This window comes from Zonotrichia albicollis, chromosome 17, assembly GCF_047830755.1.
Source record: "Zonotrichia albicollis isolate bZonAlb1 chromosome 17, bZonAlb1.hap1, whole genome shotgun sequence".
Classification (NCBI taxonomy): domain Eukaryota; kingdom Metazoa; phylum Chordata; class Aves; order Passeriformes; family Passerellidae; genus Zonotrichia; species Zonotrichia albicollis.
The window spans coordinates 7,486,209-7,510,226 of NC_133835.1; the positions used below are offsets into that span (position 1 = coordinate 7,486,209).

The window sequence follows — 24,018 nt, forward strand, 5'->3', positions numbered from 1 at the left end:
CATCAAGGCATTGATTTCTGGCTGAGGGACTGGATTTAACAGTCTAATGTCCTAGCAGAATTCCACCTATGATCAATATAAGCTTTGTCTTTCTGCAGAAACTGTGTTTTCTTTCTCTTGATTAGTTCTGTGACTGCATACCTGGGATTGCTCTGTTGGTGTGAGTTCCTGCATTCTGATGGAAGCAAAACAAAGGTGGTTTTACACTTCATGCAAGCAGTCCTGTCAGTATTATGCTTCTTTCTGCCTTATGCTGACCTGAACAAACTGCTCTGTGCTTAAACTGCTGCATATTCTCCCTACTAGTATTTATTTAACAGCCTGATACTTTGATACTGAGGAAAATGAGAGTGACTCTGCTTGAGGAGAGTCTGCACACGAGGATAAAGCGCTGTGTTGGCTTTGTCCATCCCTCTGAGATTTTCCAAGGGTTGGAAAACCAAAGAGGAATTACATGGCTTTCCCAAACTCTTGCAGAAGCTGTGGAAGGGGAGAGAGATCAAGTCCATCACTTTGCTTTTTGATATTGCTAAGGCTTTTATGCAAAAAGCCCTTTTGTGACATTATACTTAGCTGTTCCATTGCAAAACCGTCTTTTAATTATTCTCAATGCTGAAAGTGAAAGGTGAGCATACATATCCACTTTTAAGTCTGAGACCAACTAAAATCCTAAACAGTTATGAAAAGAGAGAAAACAAGGTAAAATCCATTTTATTCCAGATATTATCTAAGAAAGATGAAGACTAAGAGTTGACCCTTGGCTGAGCCTTCACCTGCTAGTTTTGTTAGAGCACATTATCTCTATAACTAAGGTGGTTTTTGGGGCTTGAATACCTCATAGTACATGCTGAAGACACCTGTGTTGGATGTGGCACCAAAAAAAAAGAAAAGAAAAAAGAAATAGGAGGCCTGTAGGTTTGGGATTTTTGGTCACCTGGACTTCTGCCTACTTCTGATCCTACTTCCACATATGTTCTCTTGAGAAGACAGACTCTTGACTTTATTTGGACTGAGGTTTTTAAGATGTCCCCATTTTCAAGCGGTTTAGATGAGCAAATTTTGTGCATTAGCACTTGAAAATGTTCCACTTGCAAGCAGCAGTGACATAGCCATGAGTTGTACCAAGAGGAGAGCTCTGTGTGTGAGCATGAATGTGCCCTAGGGCCATGCTGTGATATTAGGAAAAATCACTTCTCTTCACATATTTATTCCAGGGAGATCATTCCAGCCAGCTCAGTAAGCCTTTAACACCAAAGAAAACAGTTTCTGCAAGTGGCAGGTGCTTTCTCCAAGGCACAGGGAGCAGGAGTAAATGTGTCTTCCTGTAAACAAATATTTCCACCCTTCCTCTGCTGGCTTGTGAGAGGAGCAGTGTGAAGCTGCCTGGCTGTGTGGTTTATTTACCTTGCTGAGTGCTAGTGAAAGGTTTGAGTGAGGAGAAGGAGCCTTCCTGTGCTGAGTGCTACTGAGGAATGTGTGCTCAGGGCTTTCCCACGCCACAGCTCTTGGGGGTGGGGAGGTGACCCCTGCCTGTGCCACCAGCCCCAGGGCCACTGGGCTTTGCTGCTGATGGGCTAAAACAGCTCAAAAGGACAAACTTTTATCAATATATTTTTATTAAAAAGTTCAGTGGGGCTTTAAGAGTCAAGCTTCTAACTCCCAGTTCAAGGACAAAATGTTCTTTGCATCATGGAGGAAGAGAGATTGTGAAGAGGGTGATGGTCAGGGGCTCAGCAAGAAAAGGTACCTCCAACTGCTGCTCAGTTTTCTATTATCAAGTGCAAGGAAAAACATTTATTTTTTAAGCTATTCTCTGCAAGTATTTAAAGAGTTATAGCTCAGGTGCAGAAGTGAAATAAGTTGGTATTGTTTGCCTCCAGTGAGGACCAGCTCCCAGAGCAACATAATGATCTCATTTGTGGGTGAGGATGGGTGGTCAGATTGCTCAGCCCTCGTGATTCCTCTTCACTGTCCCCTCAGATGGGAGTTACAGCAGCAAATAAGTGCCCATTGTAGGTGTTACACCAGTCACCAAGGAACACACAACCTCTTGGGTGACATATTTTTGTCTCACAGGCTCTAGGACAAAAGCTGTCCTTGGTTGGTGCTGGTTTGTTCCCTCTGGTGTTTGTTTGGCAGCAGCACTGGCAGGCTGTGAGCAGTAAATGGTACCTCTGAAGGCAAATTCTGCTCCCTCCTCAGGTCTGTTTGTTTGCAGTACAAACACAGGTGATGCAGGTGTAAAGGGGCAGCATTCAGCTTTTCATCCTGAACTCCAGCTGTCAGTGGTATCCTGGTCCTTGAGTGAGAGCAGGATCCACTAAAGAGCAAGAATGAAGATGTAACTTCCTTTTGGTCAGTAAGTGGTAAAGAAAAAGAGCTATTTTACAGCCAGCCAGAAGGGGAAATCTATTTTCATGCTTCCCTAGCATGAAACTAAATTGATTGTGGAAGAGTTTGTTAGCCAAATAGCAAATGCAATGTGTCACACATAGATACAAATAGAGATGAGATTAGCAAATTGCATAGTTCATAAAATGACACAAAACCATATTGCAAAGGTGCTGTGGATTGAAATAAAGATTTTAATTGCCAAGTAATGGTGGCTATCATCAGGCTTCAAGTAACATTCAGACTGAATGTGGTATTCATATATTTGCTCTGAAGGAGTGACTTTTTTCCCCTGTTATATTCCTTTTTAACCTGTGCTGTGTACAGGATTGTTTCATGTCATTATTACATTTAGAAAATAATTTGTTTCATAATGAAGAGATCTGAAATATGCATGTGGCCAGTCTGGGGATGGCACTCACTTTGAGAGTCATGAATCTGGAGAGGAGGTAACAGCTTGCATTAGGTTTTTGCCTTTAAACTGGTAAATTTGTCATGCTGGGAAAGAAATGTTTCTTCAAGGTCCATTTCATTTCTTAATCAATCCTCATGTAAGTGTTCAATTACAGCACCAAATCACCAAACACCCTGGGCTTGATGTTAGAAATATATTTTTGCTTTTTTTACACATTTTTCTAAGTTTACATTTCCTGACAGTTTAGCCATTCAGTGATTTGCTCAGACTTCTGGTAAAATTATTATTCAATGATAGAAACTGGACATGAGACACAAAGATTATCTTCCAGTTCTGCCCCCAAAAACTTACAGTCTTAACTGGCAGCTGAGGAAACTGCTTGTTGCTGAGGGTGGGGGAGAAATCTGTGGAATATAAGAAACTTAGCATTTAGTGAGCTATGTAAAATACAAAGAGAAAATTGTGCCAGCACATTAGCTAGCCCAGAAACCCACCAGCTCTGCAGAGAGTGCAATAACAGCCAGCTTATAGAGCATTTCCTGTGGTTGCAAGAGCATGTGCTACCCCTTGATTGCACATTAGGCCATCTCTTCTCAGCTTGTCATTAATTCCTAGACAATGCCTTGCTCTTCAGTTATAATTGCTGAAATGACAGCTGGCATGAAACTATGAAGTTGCACAACAGTTGAAACTGTGGCCAAAGACCACTGTGGATGCTGTTGTTGGGCAGGAAAAGATTTGACTGCTTTTTTGGGGTTTTTTTAATATCCAAATCTATCTACCCACAAAATACTTTTTACATTACAAAGGAAAAATCAGTTATGTAACTGGGATAACTTTCCTTTGCCAAGGAATTGCAGAACAGTGTTGAGCTTGGGACAGACATAAATTTGGGACCAAAGACCTATGCAGTGAAATTCTTTGCTACTGCTGAACATTTGTTTTCTTTGCAGAGCCCTTCTGATGAGCTGTGAAGTAGTGAATGAATAGAAATTAGCATTTCTTTTGTGCAACACTGATTTAAAATTGATTAATTATATATATATTGCTTATGTTTGTGGAATGAATTGGTTATGAATTGTTCTCCTGGCCTGAGAACAAGTAAAATCTGAATAATTAATCAATTAAAATGTTTTCTTATGCTGAAAACATTTTGACCCTTGTTGATATCTGGATAATCTAGACAAATTTTTTTCCAAGAGATGCCAGAATTTCTTACAATTATGTGCCAATTTGTGTGTTAAAAACTCAATACGAGGTCATAAATACCAATTTGGTGTGAACAGTTACCTCTGCCTGCATGAATTTTGCAAAGGAAGTCCATGTTTAGTTTTAAATTTAATTCTTGAAGTAGTTGGTGATGAAAATAGTGATGAAATTTCAATCTACACCTGAGAAACGTGGATCACAATTTGGCATCCAGATCGTGAATCCATGTGAAGTCCCAAAAATAAAGGAAAGGGAGAGCATGTTCTCAGCAGCCTGTCACTCAGATGCCTTAGACTGATAAAATTAAACCTCAGTGGAGAAGGAGCAGCCTCTTTGAAAAGCTCCTGCAGGACAGCTGGTTTGCATTACTGGCAGTCTCAGAGCGTGGCAGCGAAGTTGTGCTCCACGCCGTGGTGGGTTCAGCAGGGAGAGGCCTCTCTTCAGGAGGGGTCAGACCTCACTTCTTGCAGTGTAAATACAAGGCTCCTCAGAATAACAGCACAGTCTCCCTTTCAAAGATCTCTAAACACCAGGGGCTGACTGTGCTCCATTTGCTTTGTTTTAAAAGGAGCTGACTTGTAGGAGAGGGGAAGTCCGTGGGAGAGGCAAAGGTGTTGACAGTGATGCACTGGAGGCTGCAGGAGCTGTGCTACTGCTGCCCAGGGGGAAAGCTCTGCTCTACCTCTTGCCATTTAATGGAAATTAAATATTAACTGGTACACTCAAGGCAGGAATCTTCTCTGAGGCAGAGCTTTTATTTTGGAGGTGTGTTTGTGTCTGCTTGAGAGTTTTGTGTGACTTTGTCGTCAGGATTGCAGAGGTGCACTGGGGAGATGGGAGCAGCTGTGGCAGAGAGAAGCAATAAGGTAGGGACAGTAGTAAAGGGAAGATAAGGAAAATACAGAGAAAAGTTTGTGTTGAGAAAGGGGGAATCTACAGAGAAGAAAGAAGTGACATTTCCCTCACGTGCTGCTTGACTGTCTTGGGAGCGTTAGTGGAAGTGAGATAAACATCTCAAAATGTGGATTAATGTGCAAAATCAGCACAGAAAGCAGTCACAGAGATGTTTGGATGTTATAGAGACTTCTCTGTGGATTTTATTTTCATTGCTTCTGTAGGATATAAAAAAATCCAAAAACATAGGATAGTAACAGCTTGGGAAATCATGAACTTGGCCTTGATTATTCAGCTTACAGTGCAAATGGCAAAGAATATGCTAAAATGTTATGGAAGCTTCACTGAATAATTGATTCAGTTTACCTAATGATTTTGAAAATGTCTAGAAGGCAATGGAAGAGCTAGTGTAAAATTACGTATAAAAATCTGTATCAAGAAACATCACACCTGCATAGTCAAGCATTTCAAAGTTAGGAAACATCAGATTCATGATGCTGTGCAGTTCTGGGTACTGCTTTTGTTGTATCTCATCTCCAAGCACTGTGTGAGGTAATGCTGTGGTGGAAAACACAGAATCCAGCCATTTGATGAGAGACTGGGATGATGTGTGTGGACAAGTTCAGCCTGACCCTCCTTGAGTCAGCACAGGCTGTGCAGCTCAGGAGTTTCTGAACTGCTTTGCTGGCAGTGGATAACACTCTTGCATGGGCCTTTTTATTTGTAGTTTGGATGCCCCTTCTGTTTGTATTGGCAAGGTTTAAACACTGACATTTCTGCACTGCAGCACTGTGACCTCTAGAACTGAGAGAATACCTGCACTGTGTGAAGAGGAGCCCACTGAGTTATCACAGATAAAAAGAGGAGGATGAAAATTTGACTTAGAAAGTCTGTAACTGGCAGATTTATTGATGCTGACAAGTCATTACCAGGACAAGGATCACTCTACTGTTGTCAAGTTTCTTACTTTTTTCTCTGTTGTGGCTCTTCTCCTGGAGCCTCTGCAGTACTGAAGTGCAGGGAGGCTGGAAAAACCTCAAGACTCAGTTGAGACTTACAGGGGTGCTAAGTAATGGGTCTAAGAGTGAAGATGTGCTGACCCCTCCCTCTTTTCCACTGATATTTGTAGATTTATTTTGCTCACGAGGAAGAGAATTGCTAAATAACAGCTGTGCTGACAGGACAAGCTTTTATCCCCAGTGGCATGATAGTAGATGTGATAAGGCTACTTAGATTTAAATGGTGACCTGGGAACTGGAGGTTCATGGCCACTAATTAGCATAGGAGGTGGCAAATCCAGATTTCCTTTATCATGTCTTATTATCCATCAGTGAAGGATTGGGTCCAGCATGAAACTGCAGCTGGAGGAATCTTTGTTCTTTGGTGTCCATGGAGTCACCCAAATAAGGTCAGTTTTGCTGGTTGTTTTTTTTCAACAAGAAAGAGTGTACATCCTTGCTGTGAGGATGTTCCCTTTTTGGCCCAGACATTTCCTTATGATTTGTTTTTGAAGACAGACCAGTGTGGTTTCCTTCTATAGCTGTAGCAGTTAGATAGAAGTGGTTAAAAACACTTTCTCAGAGTACAGTAAAATCTAACTGCTTTCCCATGGTTCAAATCCTGAGAGTAACTGTAAACCATCCCAGCACTTTCAACACCATTGTTGATCTGGATTGAGCTATACAAATGACCAAGCTCAAAAGGATGGTAAAAGCCAGGCTCTTAAAGCTGCTTTGGTCATCACTTATTAAAGCTCTTTGAGGCTCTGTGGGTTGAGTACTCCCAGGAGCAGGGGAAGAACTTTGACTCAGAAAAGCTGAGCTGTGAAATGTGCTTTATATCACCATGCAGAGTGCCCTCAAACACCTGGTCGGGCTGACAGGACTGCATGGGATTGTGGTGGGAGACAAATGGACTTAGTTAGAATGGGTTTTGTATCTGAAAGTATCTGCAGGAGGTGTTCAAATGCTTTTGGGAGCAATGTCCTTTACCAGACACTGCTAATGTCAAGTGGTGTAACACTGTAGAATAATACTTTTCATCCAGGTTAATGCAGTGTGCTCTTCCCTGCACTGTCTGAGCCCTTCCAGACAGAAATACAAGACTTTTTGGGGAAGGATTCATTACATCTAATAGCAAACAGTTGAGCAATCTGCTGCAAAAGTACATATGGGTTGAGTTTTTGTTCTCCTTTAACAGGTTGGATAGTCTTGAAGTGCCTCCACAGCTGACAAGCATGCAGGGTTTTATGACTCTTCTTGCCCAGTAAATGCAGGCAGATGTTGTAGGATTCGGAACCTTACAAGGCACTAGAGTATAGCTGGTGGGAGGTAATTTTGATGAGTGCTTAACCTCTCACTAAAAGTGTAGCAGCTTGGAGAGGGCAGTATTTACTGCAGGAAACATTAGCTTGTCAGAGAGCTAAAGCACTGCACAGAACCCCTCTGAATGGCCATGGAAGTCTTGAGGCAGATGTTGTTCAGGGTAAAGCACACAGTGCAGGGAGGAGGACTGGGGTTTGCCTTCATCACCCACAGCCAGCAGTGCTTCCTGCAGGAGAACAGCCTGGTGATGTCAGAGTGCACAGCCCATTGTGTGCAGGCTTGTAAAACACCAGCAATTCAGCTGACCCCTGCAGGCATTTATTTTATTAGTCCTAAATGGTCCTGAATCCTTTGAGAGAACTCTCTGTGGAGCCATTGTGTGTTTCATCTAAGAGTTAGAGGAAATACTTAGGTCTGAGCTTCCTCATTCTGTTTTTTGGGAGTTAAATCATGACACAAACCTACTCAGACATAGCCATGGCAGCCACCCTCAGTGTTGCATCTTTTCAGTGTTCCTGGGCTCACTTGGCTGCCCTAAGAGCTGTGGTAAACACTGAAGCTGTCCAGCTGTATTGAACCTGGCCATCTCCTCTGACTGTTGGGTATTTCATTGAATGTTGGAAGTGCAAACCATCTGTGAATCTAAATATAGCAGTTTATTCTCTTTTGAGCAGTACAGGAGGCTTGGAGAACACCTCCCTGTTGGCAGGGCTCCTCTGACCTGTGAAAGACAAGGACACAAACCTGATTTTCAAAGCTTGCTGTGGTTTTGATCTGAGCTACACTGTCTTCATAATCACCACTCCCTAAGACACCAGTATTCCTGTATCATTCATGAGCTGAAAAAATTATTTTTTTTTCTAGCAATGCCAACGCTTAGTTCTGATTACACTGAAAATAACCATAAATATTCCTTTCTTTTCTTTACTTGCTCATACCTGGCAAGGAGGGGAAGAAATGCAGCCTTTGCTGCAGTGGCTGAAAGACAGATGTAGAGGGTGAGAAGCTGGTATGAAAGTTTTTGCAGGCCAGATCACGCACCATTGCAATGATCACTGACCATGGCAGAGGCTTTTTGGGAATGCTCGAATTAAAACGTGAATGAGGGGAAAACAGCAAATGAAATCCATCTGTTTGAGAGCAGGAATGGAACATTAATCAGCTCACAAAGAGTTTTTCTGTACATGTTGCCCTTGGACACTCCCATAGAGAAAGGGCCACATCTCCTTATCGAGGGAAAATCGTGGCACTGGCTCTGCCTGGCATGTGCACTCCTTTCCTGCAGTGTCTGTCCAGGAGAGTGTGTTTGTGACAGAAATACTTCACAGGAACTCTTACAGTGCCACACATCTGAAGAGCTGTTCTGCTTCAGAGTTCAGATTGTTTTATTATGAGCTAAATGTTCTTTAAGCTACCTGTGAATGAGGGCATTGTGACATTTAGCAACTGGCTTGATTGAACACAGATGTGAGCCATATTCCATATGGAGAAGATCCAAAGGGGGAGATCCTAGGCTTGTTTCTGATTTGCAGGGAGTTTGGATGCAATTACTTGGCATTGAGCTACCAAGATAGATGGAAACAAATCGCTTGCTCCCACCTCTGCAGTATTGCAAATGTAAAACCAGCCTCAGTCTGAGAGTGTGTGTTGTCTTCAGAGGTCCATGGGAAAAAACAATATATGTGAAAGCAAAAATCCTGTAGAAATAGGCAGAAATGAGAGGGGGCCAGGCATTCATCTTCATTGCTTACCAAGGGGCTTTCTAAAAGTGCCCCTTTCCACATTGCACCACTTTGAAACTTCATTCCAGCCTTCCTCTGAATATTGCAAGAAGTGCTATTACTTGGGAAAGTGTTTGAGGGGAAAAATGGTTACTTGGGAAACAGGGCTAATTTGCAATATCTGTTGATAATTTTCCAGTTTCTTGAGTGTAAAATTTACTGATGCAAAACTGAAATTGCACCTGGCAGAATTCATTTTGTTGTGGAAGTGTTTATTTCCTACCAACGACTTACTGAGGAAAAGCAAACATTTGGGGCTGGTTCTGGTATGTTTTCTGAACTGCTGAACTCTACAAGGCTGCTCACAGAAATTGTGACCTGCAGGCCTCATTCTCTGTTTATGGAGAGAGAGGGTTTATCTCTGTCTCCATTGCCTGTGGCACTTGTTTGTTTTCCTGCCATTTGAGCTGAGGGTGCATCATTGAAAACGTGGTCTCTGCAGCTGCCCTGTGAAGTGGAACAGGGTCTGAGCTATAATAGTTCCCAAGACAAACATTACTGAACCTGAATCTTTAAGAACTTTCTTTTCCATACAGATAATTGATTTTTTTCCTCCCTTCTTTTCATCCTTGTTCAGCTGGGAAGAATTCCAAGTGTTTACTGACTTGGGTTGTCCCCAGTGTCCTTATCTGTAATTATTCTGCTGTAACACTGAGCTGCCAAGACATCCTGAGCTTAGCAGCTCTCAAGGTGTGCTTGGGGAGGGGGTTCAAATCTCTGAATGCACTGCTGGAGGGCAAGGAAAAGGCTTGTGTTTGATCTCAGTTAGACAAACAGTGCTGAGATGGTAGTCCTTCTTGGTCAGGATACAATGACAGGAGCCACAAAAAGAGAAAAAGCTGAGTTGCCAGGTTGAACTTTGGTTTATGGGGAATACCAGTCTTCAGCACTTTCACAAATATTTAAGTATGTGGGCAAATAATCTGTCCTTCCTTTGGAACATCCCCATGGCAGAGGGCACCAGCCTGCAGTGGCCTGTAGGGACACCTGAACTTGGGTAGCCAAAGTAGCAAAATATAATTTACAAACCCCAGTGTAAAATCCACCCCAATGGGTCCAGTCACAGTGCACTGTGGGGAGCTGTGGGGTCATTCCCCACCCTCTCATCCCCCATTCCTGCCCTCTCCTCCCTGCTCACTCACCTGTGTGTGTGTGGACACGCTCATTCCTCACAGCTGGTACAAAGTTCTGAGTGAGTTTTGAGTAAGTTCTTTAATCCAGCTGTGTGAATCCCTCCTTTCCTCACTCTCTGTGACTGTTTGGAAGCCAGGAAGCTGCAGTATCATGTGCAGGTAGCACAGCAATAAACATGTTCTCATCACAATTTACACATAAAGCGTGGGTCCCTCGAGGTAACTCATCCCCCTCCTGACAGCTTTAATAAAGGATGATGGATTGTTTCTAAATGACAGTTTAGGAAAATCAAAAATTCCCCCCTGTATTGTTTCAAGCTCTGGTGTACAAGAGCTGTTTTGTCTTCTGTGGAAGTTGTTTTTGCCTCTAAGCACTGGGGCTCTATTACTCTCCTTCAGAGTGGTGAGAAATGCTGCTGCCACAGGAATATATTCCTGCTCTGCGTACCTGGGGCTTTTGGCAAACCTGTCAGGGGTGGGAAGTGGGGAAATGCCAGGAGCTGGATGTGTTGCTGTCTCTGGGATGCTGCTCTGGGCTGTTGGAAGCAGGAGGGATTGCACCCAGAGCTGGCTCCAAGGCAGGAATGCCAGGAGAAGGATCCCCAATCCCACCTGCACTGGCTCAGCTCCCAACCAGCACATTCTGGGCCCTGGGGACACCCAGGCCTCCAGGTACCTGGCAGTCACCTGCACTCTGTTTTCTTCCTCTCTGCTATTTTCTTTTTAAAGACCACATGTGGCAACGAATTAGTTCAGGAGGGCAGAGTCCTCTCTCTCATTCCTTTTTGGCTTGAGATTTATTTCTCAGTGCATGTGCTTTGTAGCTGCACTTGGCAGAGTGGAGTTTGTTCAGCTGTCCATTCCCCAGCTAATCTGGTGTCCTAAAATAAAAACAAGCAAGTGGAACCTCAGAGGATGGTTGCCACATGAAGACGTGCAGAGTGTCATATGGTTAAAACAGCACTGCTCAAAGTCATTCACATGGTGAGAAGCCAGATGAGAAAAAAAAAGGCCAAAGGTCTGATTAGGTACAGATTAGGTCAGTCTGGTGGCACATTGAGGTGACAGAATGAAGCCAAGATGAGCCCAGTGCAGCCAGGCAGCACCAAAATCACACCTCTGACATACCATGTGAAATGAAAAATGCTGAAATCAAAACCAGCATAGAGTGAGGTTAAATCAAGGCTGGAACTTGAGAGGGGAGGAGAGCTTTTGGCTCTGATACCTATGCCCTGATGGGAGGCAAAGACAGATAATTCCTGTAGATCTTACCTGGACATTTACTTCTCCAAAGTCTTTGTGGTTGCTTCCCCCAGCTGAGGGAGCCTGGCTGAGCATAAGCTGCTCTGCTTGGGACAGAACCATGTCCATCCTTCTCTTCCTGATATCCCAGAATGAAGAAATATCTTTGCTGTCCATGAAATCTGAGCAATATTGTTCTCACATTGGGAATAGCAACACCAGGGAACAGACTTTTTTTCTGAAAACTCCTGGGTTCCTGATCAATTAGGACAGATACCCATGCATGAAACAGCACATGTGGGAGGATGTCTGTGAAATCTGAGGGGTTTTCCTACAGGAGGAGAAGATAAAGAACACTATTCCATTACTTATTGTAAAAAGAAGTAACCAAATTTTAAATCTGGGCTGAATCCTTGTGTTCCAGATGTATTTCCCAGCCCAGTAATCAATGTTTCAGTGCATGTAATGAATGCCTTTCAGTCAGTAAACCCCAGTAACAGCCCAAAGTTTTTACAGCCTTAGATTTGTGCCATACTTTTTTGCAGTGAGCTGGTACTTTGCTTCCTGTTGGAAATTATTTGAATTAACATACCCTGTTGCTTTGATTGCTGATGTATCTTATGACTGTGACACTCTTTCCCTCAGGCACAACAGGGATTTACCAGGGAGCCAACGGCCTGACAAATTCTGCAGGATTCAGTGCTGTGCATCAGGTATGGTTCAGCACCCTGTCACTTATTTTAAACCACTTGGAAGGTTTCTAGATCAGAGAGATTATTTCAGTGTCCACACTTATTTAAGGAAGGTGTTGCTTTGTGTTTTCCTGAACACCATTCTGCTCTGCTCCTTGGGCCTGTTTGCTGGATTTCAGGGTATCCTGGTTAATTTTCAGATGTGTCTCAGTGCACACACACAGAGTGCAGTCCTTGCAGGAGCAGGGTGCCCTGGCAGTCTCTGACTGAGTTTCCTCATCCTTCTGCCCTCTTACAACTTTCAGCTATGCTGTGCATCCTCTGCAGAGGGGATGGCTCCCAGAGTCCTGCCATCTCTGTGCTGGCACTGTGCACTGAGTGTGAACAATCTGAGAGAGGCCTTGGCAGCCCCTGGTGGATGTTGAGCCATCTGAGCTGTCTGTGCACTTCCCTCTTTGAGGGCACACCTGTCCATGGATCCATGCCTCAGATATCTTGGTAAATGTGTGTGTATAAATAAAACACAGGACAGATGTTTTCCAGTAGCAAATGGCTCCTCTTGTTTGGAGCAAACAAATGAGTACACTGTCCCAGAAAATGTGTTTTGGTTGGCCAGTAATTTCAGTTCCTTGTTCTTAGGGTGATTGTTGACTTGTATTTTTAATGGCAACAGTGGGCAATGTCTTTGCTGCTGCAGTTTGGCCTTAAAACGTCAGCATTACTTTTGACTGAAGTATGGAGGTTGCCTAAACAGGGGAGAAAAACTGGGCTTTTAAAATTATTTTGTAATCTTCTGTAGGAGAAAGCAATGAAATTATCTCATTTCTTTTTCAGTCTAATTGTTCTTATGGCAGTTTGAGTCTTTGTTCTTGAGAGCTCCCTGGTGACTGGAACTTAATGAAATAGCTATCACAGACAAAGATGTAAGCTGTCAAGGAGGAAAGTGCTTTTAGTGTTTCTAAAGACTATTTATTAATTAATTTTATTTAATACCAGAGGCTAATTATAATTTCTGAGGGAATAAAAGCATTCTGCTCAAAGACAATGCCCAGAGCATGAACAGAGTTCTCTGTCTGGAAAAGTAAATTCAGTGGACAAGGGCAGGAGTTGCAATTAAAACAAAAAGAAGCAAATTAAACCTTTTATGCTTTGATTGTGTAGAGATGCATTTTGTAATGTTTTCTAGTGTCCTGCTTTTCACAGTACACCCACCAATCATCCAAGAATAATGCTATGGGATTTCTTTGGGTGCATTAAAATCAAGGCAAAGAGTTTTGTGATACCTCAGCGCCCCAAGGTCACTTGCACCTCATATTTTTAGTTCATTTTTCTGTAGGTAGGCAAGATCACTCAGGCATTTATTTATTGCTGAGATAGTTGGGCAGACTGTTGTAAGCATTGCTGCAAAAAAATTGCTATTTTCTTTTCATATTTTTAGCCTAACAGCTGATCAGAAGATGTTGCTGATCATAGGAAAATGCAGCCTGTTTTGCTCCTTCCCTCACCCAGTTATTCGTTCTGTTCTTGCAATTTCTTAGGTATTGTTGTTTGCAAAGATTATGTGTTCCATCATGGCCCTTTTCAGAAAGCCGCCCTACTTCACTCTTACATTAAATTGTTAAACTCTGTAATATAAAATGTGTCAGCACTGATAACTTAAATCCTGTCAAAAAACCCAGAACTTGCCAGATTTCTGACCTCTTGTTGGTTAGTCTATCATGATAAAACAGGAGTATATTTGTGAGAATCAGAAATGTAATTTCCTAAGTGAATGCAATGCAGTTCTTCAGTGAAATATCCCTGAGCCGTCACTTGCTGCGTGCACGAGTGACACAGCTTTTGTGGTGGCTTGCTTGTTTGTAAGATAAAACCAGACACATGCCAGTTGGATCTGTTTGTTTTTCTCCCTCCAAGGAATACTCCTCATACCCCAGCTTCCCTCAGAGCCAGTACTCTCAGTATTACAGCTCGTCCTACAACTCCCCGTACGTGTCTGCCAACAGCATCAGCCCCTCGGCCATCCCCACCTCCACCTACTCCCTGCAGGAGCCCTCCCACAACATCACCAGCCAGAGCACAGAATCTCTCTCTGGTAAGTGCCTCTCTGGTGCTCCCAGCCTGGCAGCCTCAGCCATCTGGAGATATAAATGCTGTCCTCTCATTGTTGGAGTTTTTTAAATGCGTATTTAAAATGCGTATTTTAAATACGTGTTTTAAGTACTCAGGTTTTCTAGCACTGAACAGTCCTTACACAGGGGTTTGGGAAGAGATGGGAATGTCCAAGCTCTCTAAAACCATTGTGTGTTGGTTTTGTGAGTATTTGTGGTTTGATCTCCTCTAAGGTAGTACAGAATGACAATGACATACCAACACCAGAGCAGAACTGAGGGTGGCATGGATGGCCATGAATTCAAAACAAACAGCCATGCTCTGAAAAATTCTCAGTTTCCTCAGTGTCTCATGACATTTTAGCCCATATCTTTATCAAGGATTATATTCACCCCTTAAAACAACACTTAATATTGTGCATTCATAAACAACATCAAGAGAAAGTCCCTCTTTAAAAAATCTACACAAACCGTGTCTAATATGAAAGTTCAAGATTATTTCCATGCCAAAAAAAGGCTTCAAAATTTGCGTCCTCTCATTGAATGCCTAATTTTTAAAGTTTCAAAGCTTAAGTAGTTTATGGAATTACTGGTGGATTATGATCCCCCAGTGTCCTGTTCAAGAGCAATCTTCAGATATCACTTCCCTGCTAGTTTTCATTGGCATGCAATAACATTTATATAAAACACCACACAATTCGTGGATGATCACAGTACACACCCACTGAAGGTCTGCTGACTTACAAAACAAATCTGAACATCTGTGGTTGCTCTAAAAGAAAAATAAACTAGTATTGTTATTTAAAAAGAAGTGATCACAGACTGCTCTAAAAGCAGTTGGAGGATTTTCCGTTCCTTAGATCTTATCTCAGCCTTTTGAGAAAGGATAATTTCTAAAAGGCTTCCTAGGCACAATCCCAGCTTCTCTGAAGAAGAGTATGGTTATTCTAGGAAGCTGCAGAGGCCACAACTTAGCAAGGTGTAAAGAAAAATATGTTTGAAAAGGATTTGTAATGTAAGGTGAGTGAAACCCAGACAGATCTGTGAAACTCAAGCCAATCAAAACAGATACTTTATACATGGGAAGTTTGCTTTTAACTGTGTCTTCTCAGTTATTTCTAAAATACCATCCTCTGAGAAATGGGGTAAGGCTCAACAGGTTAGTTCTGTATTTTTAAATAAAAGTTGATGTTAAAAGTTTATTTTCAGTCATTTGCATTCATTAATTTAAAAAAAGAAAACAAAACCAAAAAGATTTGAAAAGAAAATTCAGAAGTCTGTAATTGGACTTTCAGAAGTCTGTAAATTTCAGAAGTGTAATTGGTCTTGGGTTCTGTTTCTATTGCATTTCAAATTTCTGTCTTTGAAAAGAATGGGGGGGAGTAAAAGTCCAAAAGTTTTTTCTTTCCAGTGAAAATTTTGATAAGGTTTTTTGAAGCGAAAGTGTCCTTTTTAAAATGTTATATATGCAGTTTTGGTGATTCTTGAAATTGTTTTAACAAATTTTAAGAATTAAAACTTCTTCTCTTACACTGTTAGCTATTGGTGTGAAAAGAGTAAAATTTTTCTCATGGTGTTTTCACAGTGCTTCTGTTGCTTTTCAATAAAAGGTTTTGTGTTCTAATTACAGTGACAAAATTTAGTTTTACAATGGAATTTCTTTCTCCTAATAGGGGAATATTCAACAACACCAGCAAAAGATGTAGAGACAGACAGACATCACAGAGGGTCAGATGGCAAGGTACGAGCCCGGTCAAAAAGAAGCAACGATCCTTCCCCTACTGCTGACAGTGAGATTGAGGTAATAAATTCAATTTATATTCCTTTGGTACATCCAGAAAGGATGAGCAGTTGCCTCTGTTAGCAAATCTGAGAGACAGAACAGAATTAGTAATACAACTGGAACCTGCAGGCACGAGTAGTCAAAACAATTGCTCAATTTCTGTCTTATCAACATCTCAAACTATTCTTCATACGTACCTTTTTTTTTTTCCTTTGGGCTTTTTGTAAGTCTGATGTTTTGTTCCCCTGACTTGAGAGGCAACAGGGGATTTCTGTGGTTGTCAGGAGAGCAGGCTCTTGGGATGGCAGTTCCAAAATTCCTGATGTTTCATTTTGCCTACTTTCACAAAACATCCAGTCAGTGCTCCAAATGGCTTGAGATCTTAAAAATCTCTAGTCCAACAGGACATATTTCCTGACTGAACCTGTTCTTGCAGTTGCCTAATATGTAACTATATTTCTTTTTTCCACCCCATCTGTCATCACAGCGTGTGTTTGTGTGGGATTTGGATGAGACGATAATTATTTTTCACTCCTTACTCACGGGAACCTTTGCATCCAGATATGGGAAGGTAAAATTTAATTTTTTTAGCATTACTGCTTGTCCAGCCAAATTGCGTCGGGAACTGTGGGGGCTGCTAATGAGCCAGCTTTACAAACAGATGCTGCCTGTTTTATTCAGACATATTTGTATAAACGTGTCCTGTGGTATTTCCTCCGAACATGTGAGAATTTAATTTACCTCCCTTTCATGTTGCAAGTAGTCCCCTTGTTTTTTCCAAAGCTTGTGTTGTTCAGCTGCCACTTGCTGGGATGTTCTTCCAGTGTCTGTCATCTGCAAGAGAGAGCATCCAGCAGCCAGGCTCCATTAACTCCAGCCTGAATAACCTAACACTTCTTTTGTTAGACCAGTGTTTTCTTACAAATCTCAGACCATTTTTTAAGAGAGATTTTGTGTTCCTCTGTCTGGGTTGCTGTGAGGAACTGGCTGTGCTTCCCACATTGCTGCTGAAGCTCACATTTCTAAGGGGGCTTCAGAAATGTGTTTAGCTGACCATACTTTAGATACTGTCTTTGAAACACAGGCAATTCCATTTTTTTAGAGAACTGTGGCTGAGCAGCCTGAACTTGGCTGCTAAGGAGAAAACACTGGTCCAGATTTAGTACCATGTGCTTCAATTTCTTCCTAAGGCAGCTTTTTATGATAAACACCTAAGTCACTTTGAATTACAGAATGTCAAGCACTTTTAAATGGGTAGGAAAAAAGACAATATCATTACCTAATTAAAGGTGGATTACATAGTTGGCAGCTGTTTCCACACATGGCTTTGAGCATTCAGCTTCATCAGGAGACTGGAAAATAACCCAGCTTCTCTCCAGAAAGCAGAAATATGATTTGACATCATTTCATGGCTTTACCAGCTGTACTTTTTTATGATGGTTATAACAAGCTGAAGGTGTAATTAGTAAGATAGATTTATTGTTCACTGTTAGATGTGCACAGTTGTAAAGGATATAAAATGGTGTTTGTGGTGTGGAAGTCTACTGCAGCACTTGGAATGCTGCTAACACTCCTAGCAGCCCCCTCTGAAAACCAAGCACGTGTTTCCAGGCAGGGATTTACCCAGGGCCATGTTGTACAAGGTAATTGAAGTGGTGACTTTTCCCAGAGAACATAATGAACGAGGTGTGCACGTGCAGGCTCAGACCTACTGCCTACAAACACCAGAAGGAATTAGGCAGGATCAGGAAACAAACTCAGGGTGTGCAGATCTGCTCTGTGCTCGAGCTCAGCCTTGGGCAGGGGCTGCTGAATTCATGGGGAGAATTCCCTTAATGGGCTGGCTTTGTCTAGCACAGCACCTCTGAAGGAGATGCCTTCACCTGCACATTTAGGGGTGTAGAGTTGGAATCTGCTGTGTGGGGGCTTCTGTTGGCTGTTTCCATTATTCTAATTTAGAGAATTATATATTTAGAGAATTATTTTGGAAAAATCAATCACCTTCTCTATTGAGTTATGACATGTTCCTTCTCTATTGAGTTATGACAGGTTCCTTGAGCAACTTCTCTAGAAGGACTTTTTGCTTTGCAGTTCTTCATTTGTTTCATCAGTATTAAATTCCTCAGGACTCTCCTGTAAGGGAAATGGTTTATAATACTTATAAAACTATTATAGGCTGGAGGCTTGATCCAAAGACAACCAGAGGCTTTGGTGGTGGGCTTTGGAACAGACCTTAAACCAAGAGGGAAATACAGCACACTCAGACAGGCTGTCCTGGGAACTGTTAAATAGTAGCACAATTCAAAACTACCAAGTACAAGTGAAGCAGCCAGAGGTTAAGAGTTTCAGAATCTCTTACTTCACTTCCTAACACTTGTAGGAAGTGTTAATCTCCAAGTAAATTAAGTATCAAAACCAAAATTCTCCATAAAAGAATTCACATGCCTGTAATTAGACATGCATGTGCTTACAATTAAATCTCTTACATGGAGATCTTGGTTCTTTGGATCGTGGATCTCTGTCTTTCTTCAGAAAAGGTGTGAGTTTATGTGATCCTGACCATCCTCTGGCCAACATTTATCTCCCACTATTATCCTGTCTGTTGCATTGGTGGAGCTGCAGGTGCTCAAAGAATTAGTCTGTAAAGTAGTTCAAGCTGAAGAATAACATCTCTTTCTGGGGTGATTTTTCTTGAAAGATGGGAGCAGGAACACCAAGCACAGCTTCAGAGATTTGGGTCTAAATTCCTGTGTTCTTTAGCTACTTAATCACAAATGGTTGTGTCTGTTGTCCCTTCATTGGTGATGGCAGCAACAGGCAGCTGTCCAAAAAATGAGGAAAAAAAACAAAAGGAAAAAAGAGGGGAAAGAACTCACAAAAAGTCTTGTTATTAATGGTTAATGCTTCAATGCATATTTTCTGACCTGACTTCATGGGAAAATTCTCTTTGTTTTCTCTGTGGCTCTCAACATACATATGCCCTCCTCAGGGCACTGAAAGTTACTTCAGGTGTTTAGAAAGTACTTTGCCGACAGCACCCATAGCAGTTAAAACCCAAAATTTACTAAAAGTTGAAGCATGAACGAATAGCCCAGCCTAGGCTGCTCCTCTTTGTCCTCTCCTCCCAAACCCTTTGCTGTAGCCCATGGATTGCAGAGTCATCAGAAATTTGGTCTTAATTTCTTTGCCATAGGGTGACAAGAAAAGGCAACTCCCCAAAAGTTGCAGAGGCAGGTAACCCTGGGTATTATATTCAGGAGGGTTTATAAAACCTGTTCTGCAGCTTTCTGATCACTGAATGGGTGCAGAATATTTACCATGTGCCTACAGACCTCAGCAGATGGAGACCCTTGTGGCTTTTTGTGGTGTCCATGGAGCATTTTTAATCCTTTGGTGTGTGTGATGGAGCTCCTGCTCCACAGGAGATGGCTGCAGGCTTGGCCAGGTCAGCAAAGGTTTGTCCCCAGATCATTGGCATTGAATATAGTGGGGGGAAATGGCTCAAAATCCATAACTGGGCTTTCACAGGAGCTGGGTAAAAGTCAGGGGGCTTGTTTGACATAGAAAGACTCTTTTGGTGGTAGTAATTCAGAAACAATATGAGGAGACTGCTTGCAGTCCTGTGCCAAAAATAATCATGACTCTATTCCTCTTTCCCCAGCTGGGATATTTGTAAGATTGTTCCATAACCTGTGTTGTCTAAGCCTTAAAATTTCTCAGACTGAAAGAGATGCAGAAGTTTTTGTTCAAGTGTTATACTGTGGTTTCATTCTCATGCTTTTTGAAGAACTGGTATCAAAAAAAAAGGGAGCAGTGGGAGTGTTGTTTTCCCTAATTTGAGGGAGCTCTGTGAAGCCAGTACCTTTTCTTAGTATTTTGTATTGTTACAAGAATGTGTATTCTTGTTCTGTGTTGCATCCCCACTTCTTGGGATTGAAGTATAAAGTAAAGTAAAGTACTTTTGAGTAAAGTAAAAACTGGAGTTAAAATTCACCTTTATATGCAAGATACTCCAAAATCCTTTAGTCAAATGACAAGGATTTTATTTTAGTCTGGACTTCGAGATTTGAACAATAGGACAGTCTGAGTTCTTGAATTGTGTTGGTTCTTTATCAGCACTTTGACAGTGCTGCTGATACCTGGGAGTTCAGATCTAGACAATTCCATGCAAGAGCCATGTAATTTCTGCGATTTTTCAGCATTTGGAATTAGCTCAAACTAAGAAATAAACACACTGCAAATGTGTAAAGCACATTACGTGCTGGTTTAAAATCATGCAAAGCTCTGGGTGTGGGTTAAGCTTCAGTGGAAGGGATGCAGCTCCGCTGTGTGACTCTGCCCTGTGTGGGTGCTTTATGTGGCGCAGCCTCTGCACTCAGGGAGGGCTTGCAGAGAGCCCCAGAGGTGCTTGTTTGAAGCAGGTTTTCTGTGACAGCCACGTTTTTTTAATGCTTTTGTGTTTCAGAAGTGGCAGCATGAGGTTTGCTCAAGCCGTGAGCAGACAGGAGATGCCCTCAGCTTTCCAGCCTGTGCAAACATGGGCTTGGCTCTCTGATGAGAGACTTGCAGTCACCCAGGAGAGGCTCCACCAATCATAGCAGGACCTTTTGGAGAGAGTAGCAAAAGTTTCTGCTTGGCCCAGTTGAGGACAGGACATAAATATGATTTTCTAGCATTGGAACAAATGTTATAGCTGCTGTGTACTGGCTGTGAACTGGACTGTCTTGTTCTCACCAGAAATGATGTTGTGGATCTAAGAAACCCTATTCCTCAAAAGTTTCACTGGCTGTTACATGTTCTTATGAAAAGCTTTCCTTTGAATGAATTATAATTTCCAATTTAAAAAAAAGTCATTGAAAAGTTCCTCCTTGGCTCTACTCGAGATCCTTGTAAAACCCTAGGTTTGATTTTTTAATTTCTTTTTTTTCCCGCTTCCCTGGCTTCACTGTTTCAAGTAGCTTGTGCTTTTCCCTGCTTTGTTCTCTCCCAGGACCCTAAAGGCAGGACCTGATTGAAACACCATGGGGATTTAATCAAATCTGCTGGTGATTCATGCTCCTAATGGCCCAGCCTGTCCTTTACTACTTTACAAACTGAGAAGGAATAAAACCCCATTTTATTGCTCGGCTGTTAAAAACTATTTGTAGAAGTTGCTAAGGTTCAAATCAAAAGGGGCCTCCCCTGAGAACTATTAGTTAATTCTGAGTGCCAGGGCATTGCTTTTTTCCCCTCCTCTCGCTTGAGATGTGGCCTTATATCATGACTGCTGCTCAAACATCTGAGAGTTTTCCATTCCTTTGACAAACATGAGCCAAAGTGCTTAAGGACATCTGTTTATTTTATTTCTTTAATGAGAAAACCTTCCAATTTCTTCCTGGCTCAGCTGTGTTTATTTACATTTTGTTAGTCATATGTGTGGGGCACCTTGGGACGTTGAGAACCTGCAGAGGCCTCTGCTGAGGGCTGCTAGCAGGCACCCTGGGCAGAAAGGCAGAATAAGCCCTTCCTAAGGAAAACACAGCCCTTGGAACTCCATAAAATAGATTTTCAAAACAAATAGAGCCTAATTCACTCAGTAGATCATGGATTAAGTCAAGATGAATACAATTTGGAAAGGATTTTCTGAGGAAGTCGGAGATTTTTTTACCCACTGGAGGCTAAACCTTGTGTTTAATGCCTTTTTAAGTTAAATTAAAGAACCATTCAATCACTGCAGGTAATAAAGAAGTCTGTTACTTTAGACATGCTGCTATATCAATTATTCAGCTCATTATTGGAGAGAAGGGAGTAAATAACTCCAGCCATTTGATTGTTTCAAACGTGTATTTCGGGAGCAGACATCTGCGTTTGTCATCGGGATGAGGAGCAGCAAAAGCAGATCCCAGCAGGCTGGAGGTGGGCACAGAGATGCTCTGAGCTCCTGGGGATGGAGCCCCTTGTCCTGGAGCTTAGGGCAGCAGGAGGGGCTCTGGGCAAGCTGCACACGTGGCATTTGGGGCTGTTACAGGACTATTTTTGACATAAAATAAATAACAGAAACAATGCTGGGTTATTAAGCAAGCTCGGGGAAGGGGAACCTGCTTTGGTTGTATTGGGACTGAAGTTTGAAAAACCAAGGGGACATGGCTTTTCTTAGGAAGCTGCATGTGCAGAATATGTCATTGTGCTGAGGGTTACAGTCCATGGTGTGTTTCCACCAAGCTTTCCAGAAGTTTTGTGTTTTTCACAGGGCTATCAAGGGCTTTCATACAGAAATACAGTGACTTTCCTGTGCTGAGGGGAAGGAAATGAAGATTAATTTGGTTTAAATTCCACTCCCTTTTCTGAAATGTATGCCATGTACAGTAAAAAGAAATTATTTGTAGGGTATTGGTCATGAACCTTTTGTATTACTAAATAAAAATAATTCCCATTTATCCTCAAGCATCATGGCCCAGCTTTTAACCTGTATTTAAGTACATTTTCCCACAGGACTGGAATCTACTTCAGGCTTGATGGGTTCAGACCCTGGATAAATTAGTGTGGTCCTTGCTGCCTGTCCCAAAGCACAGTTCATTTCCAGAGGGAGGAGAGACTTTCCACCCTCTGTGTGACCCTAAATGTGAGATTTAGTGCCTGTGTGCCCATTTGGTTATTGGCATAATAATAATTTCCAACCATATGTGAAGAGACATGACAGTAAAAGGAGTTGTTCAGTAGACAGTAAGAACATTTAGGAGTGCCCCTAAAATCACAGGAAGGGTGAATATGAAAAGGTATCTGAAGAAAAGGGATTCAGCTACATTTGCTCTCCATCATGGCCTTCCCACAAGGTCACACTGTGCTGTCTTATGACACTAATCATTTAAATTCAGTAAATTGTCCAATAAACCTGGATGTATCAGTCTTTTTATAAATAATGCCTTTATTTTGGTGGGGAAAAGTTTGGACCCTGAAAAACTGAGAGGTTCTGCTTGAAAAGGGATGGTCCTTTTCAAAAAATCCTGAAGTGTAGTCCCTTAAGTAAATCACTTCTGAAAGTGGCTTTTAGGTCCTCAACTACTTTCCTTACTTTAAACAACTTTTGTCACAAATACTCTCACTGGGAAAGCTCTGAGAGACTCAGTCTGCTGTAGCCTGTGTTATTAAAGAGATAAAATTGCAAGCTAAACTACTTAGGTGTAGTTAGTAAAAGAGTGAAATGTGTTTTTTTCCTGAAAAAGACATGAATTTACTTGAACTAGAACTCATGCACATGGTTAATTTCCCATTATTCTGGGAAAGTCTTGTTCATGTCTCAAATTTTGATCAAGGTATAAAATGTTACAACGAAAGGATGATTATTCTCACAGACTTTTTTTTGTTCAAACATGTGGCCCTGGTATTTCTATCTTTGAATTTTTTTTATTATTATTTTTTTTATGCTACCAACCAAGCTGGTCCATTTTCCAGGCGTTTCCAAGTAATTAAACTCAATTAAAACTATTAAATTCTTTCTTTTGGTGACAACTTGGTTATTAACAGATAACCACAAGGAGGAGATTTAACTTGGAAGGCCCTTGATTGTATCCTAATCCGTCTCTCACCTCTGGCTGACACCTGTGGCAGATAAACCCCATAGAATAGGAGTCTGCTGAATACTCTTAATTAATACTTTCTTCCTTGTAGAAAAGTAATTATTTGCTCACGGCATAACTAGGTATTTGGCAGGGATTTAAAAGGACTGATTAGTTTTAAATGCCGAGGCTTTATTTTGGTGGGGTTTTTAAGGGAGGTGATGGTGTCTGAATGCAGGATCCAGGCTCAGGATGACTTTGTGCTGCCAATCCCAATGTCGAGGTAATTGTCACGTTGCTGAGGAGAGCAGAGTCAGACAAGAAGCAGATTTGTTATCAGTGTCAGAGGAGCCAGCTCTGCCCCTGTGCAAGTCTGAACAGGGAACCTGCAAGGCAGAGCCTGGAGAGGGCTGTGGAGCCAGGGCTGGAGAGACCTGCACTGAGAGATTGCCGGAGATAAACCTGCTTGCTGCTTCCCTCTTCCCTCCAGAGCCACGGTGTGCAGGAGGGG

General features: G+C 41.9%; 1 protein-coding gene across 4 annotated transcripts in view; it reads left to right on the plus strand.

Annotated features, from left to right (window-relative positions):
* The window catches only part of EYA2 (EYA transcriptional coactivator and phosphatase 2), a 91,396-nt gene that overhangs the window by 46,299 nt on the left and 21,079 nt on the right, over positions 1-24,018 (plus strand). For 3 of the 4 annotated variants that reach the window (XM_074553796.1, XM_074553794.1, XM_005491288.4), the window contains exons 6-9: positions 12,035-12,102; positions 13,996-14,173; positions 15,863-15,990; positions 16,460-16,543. In XM_074553796.1, coding sequence (XP_074409897.1) covers positions 12,035-12,102; positions 13,996-14,173; positions 15,863-15,990; positions 16,460-16,543 — 458 coding nt within the window. The remainder of the gene's footprint in view (positions 1-12,034; positions 12,103-13,995; positions 14,174-15,862; positions 15,991-16,459; positions 16,544-24,018) is intronic. The other variant, XM_074553795.1, reaches the window with a different exon arrangement.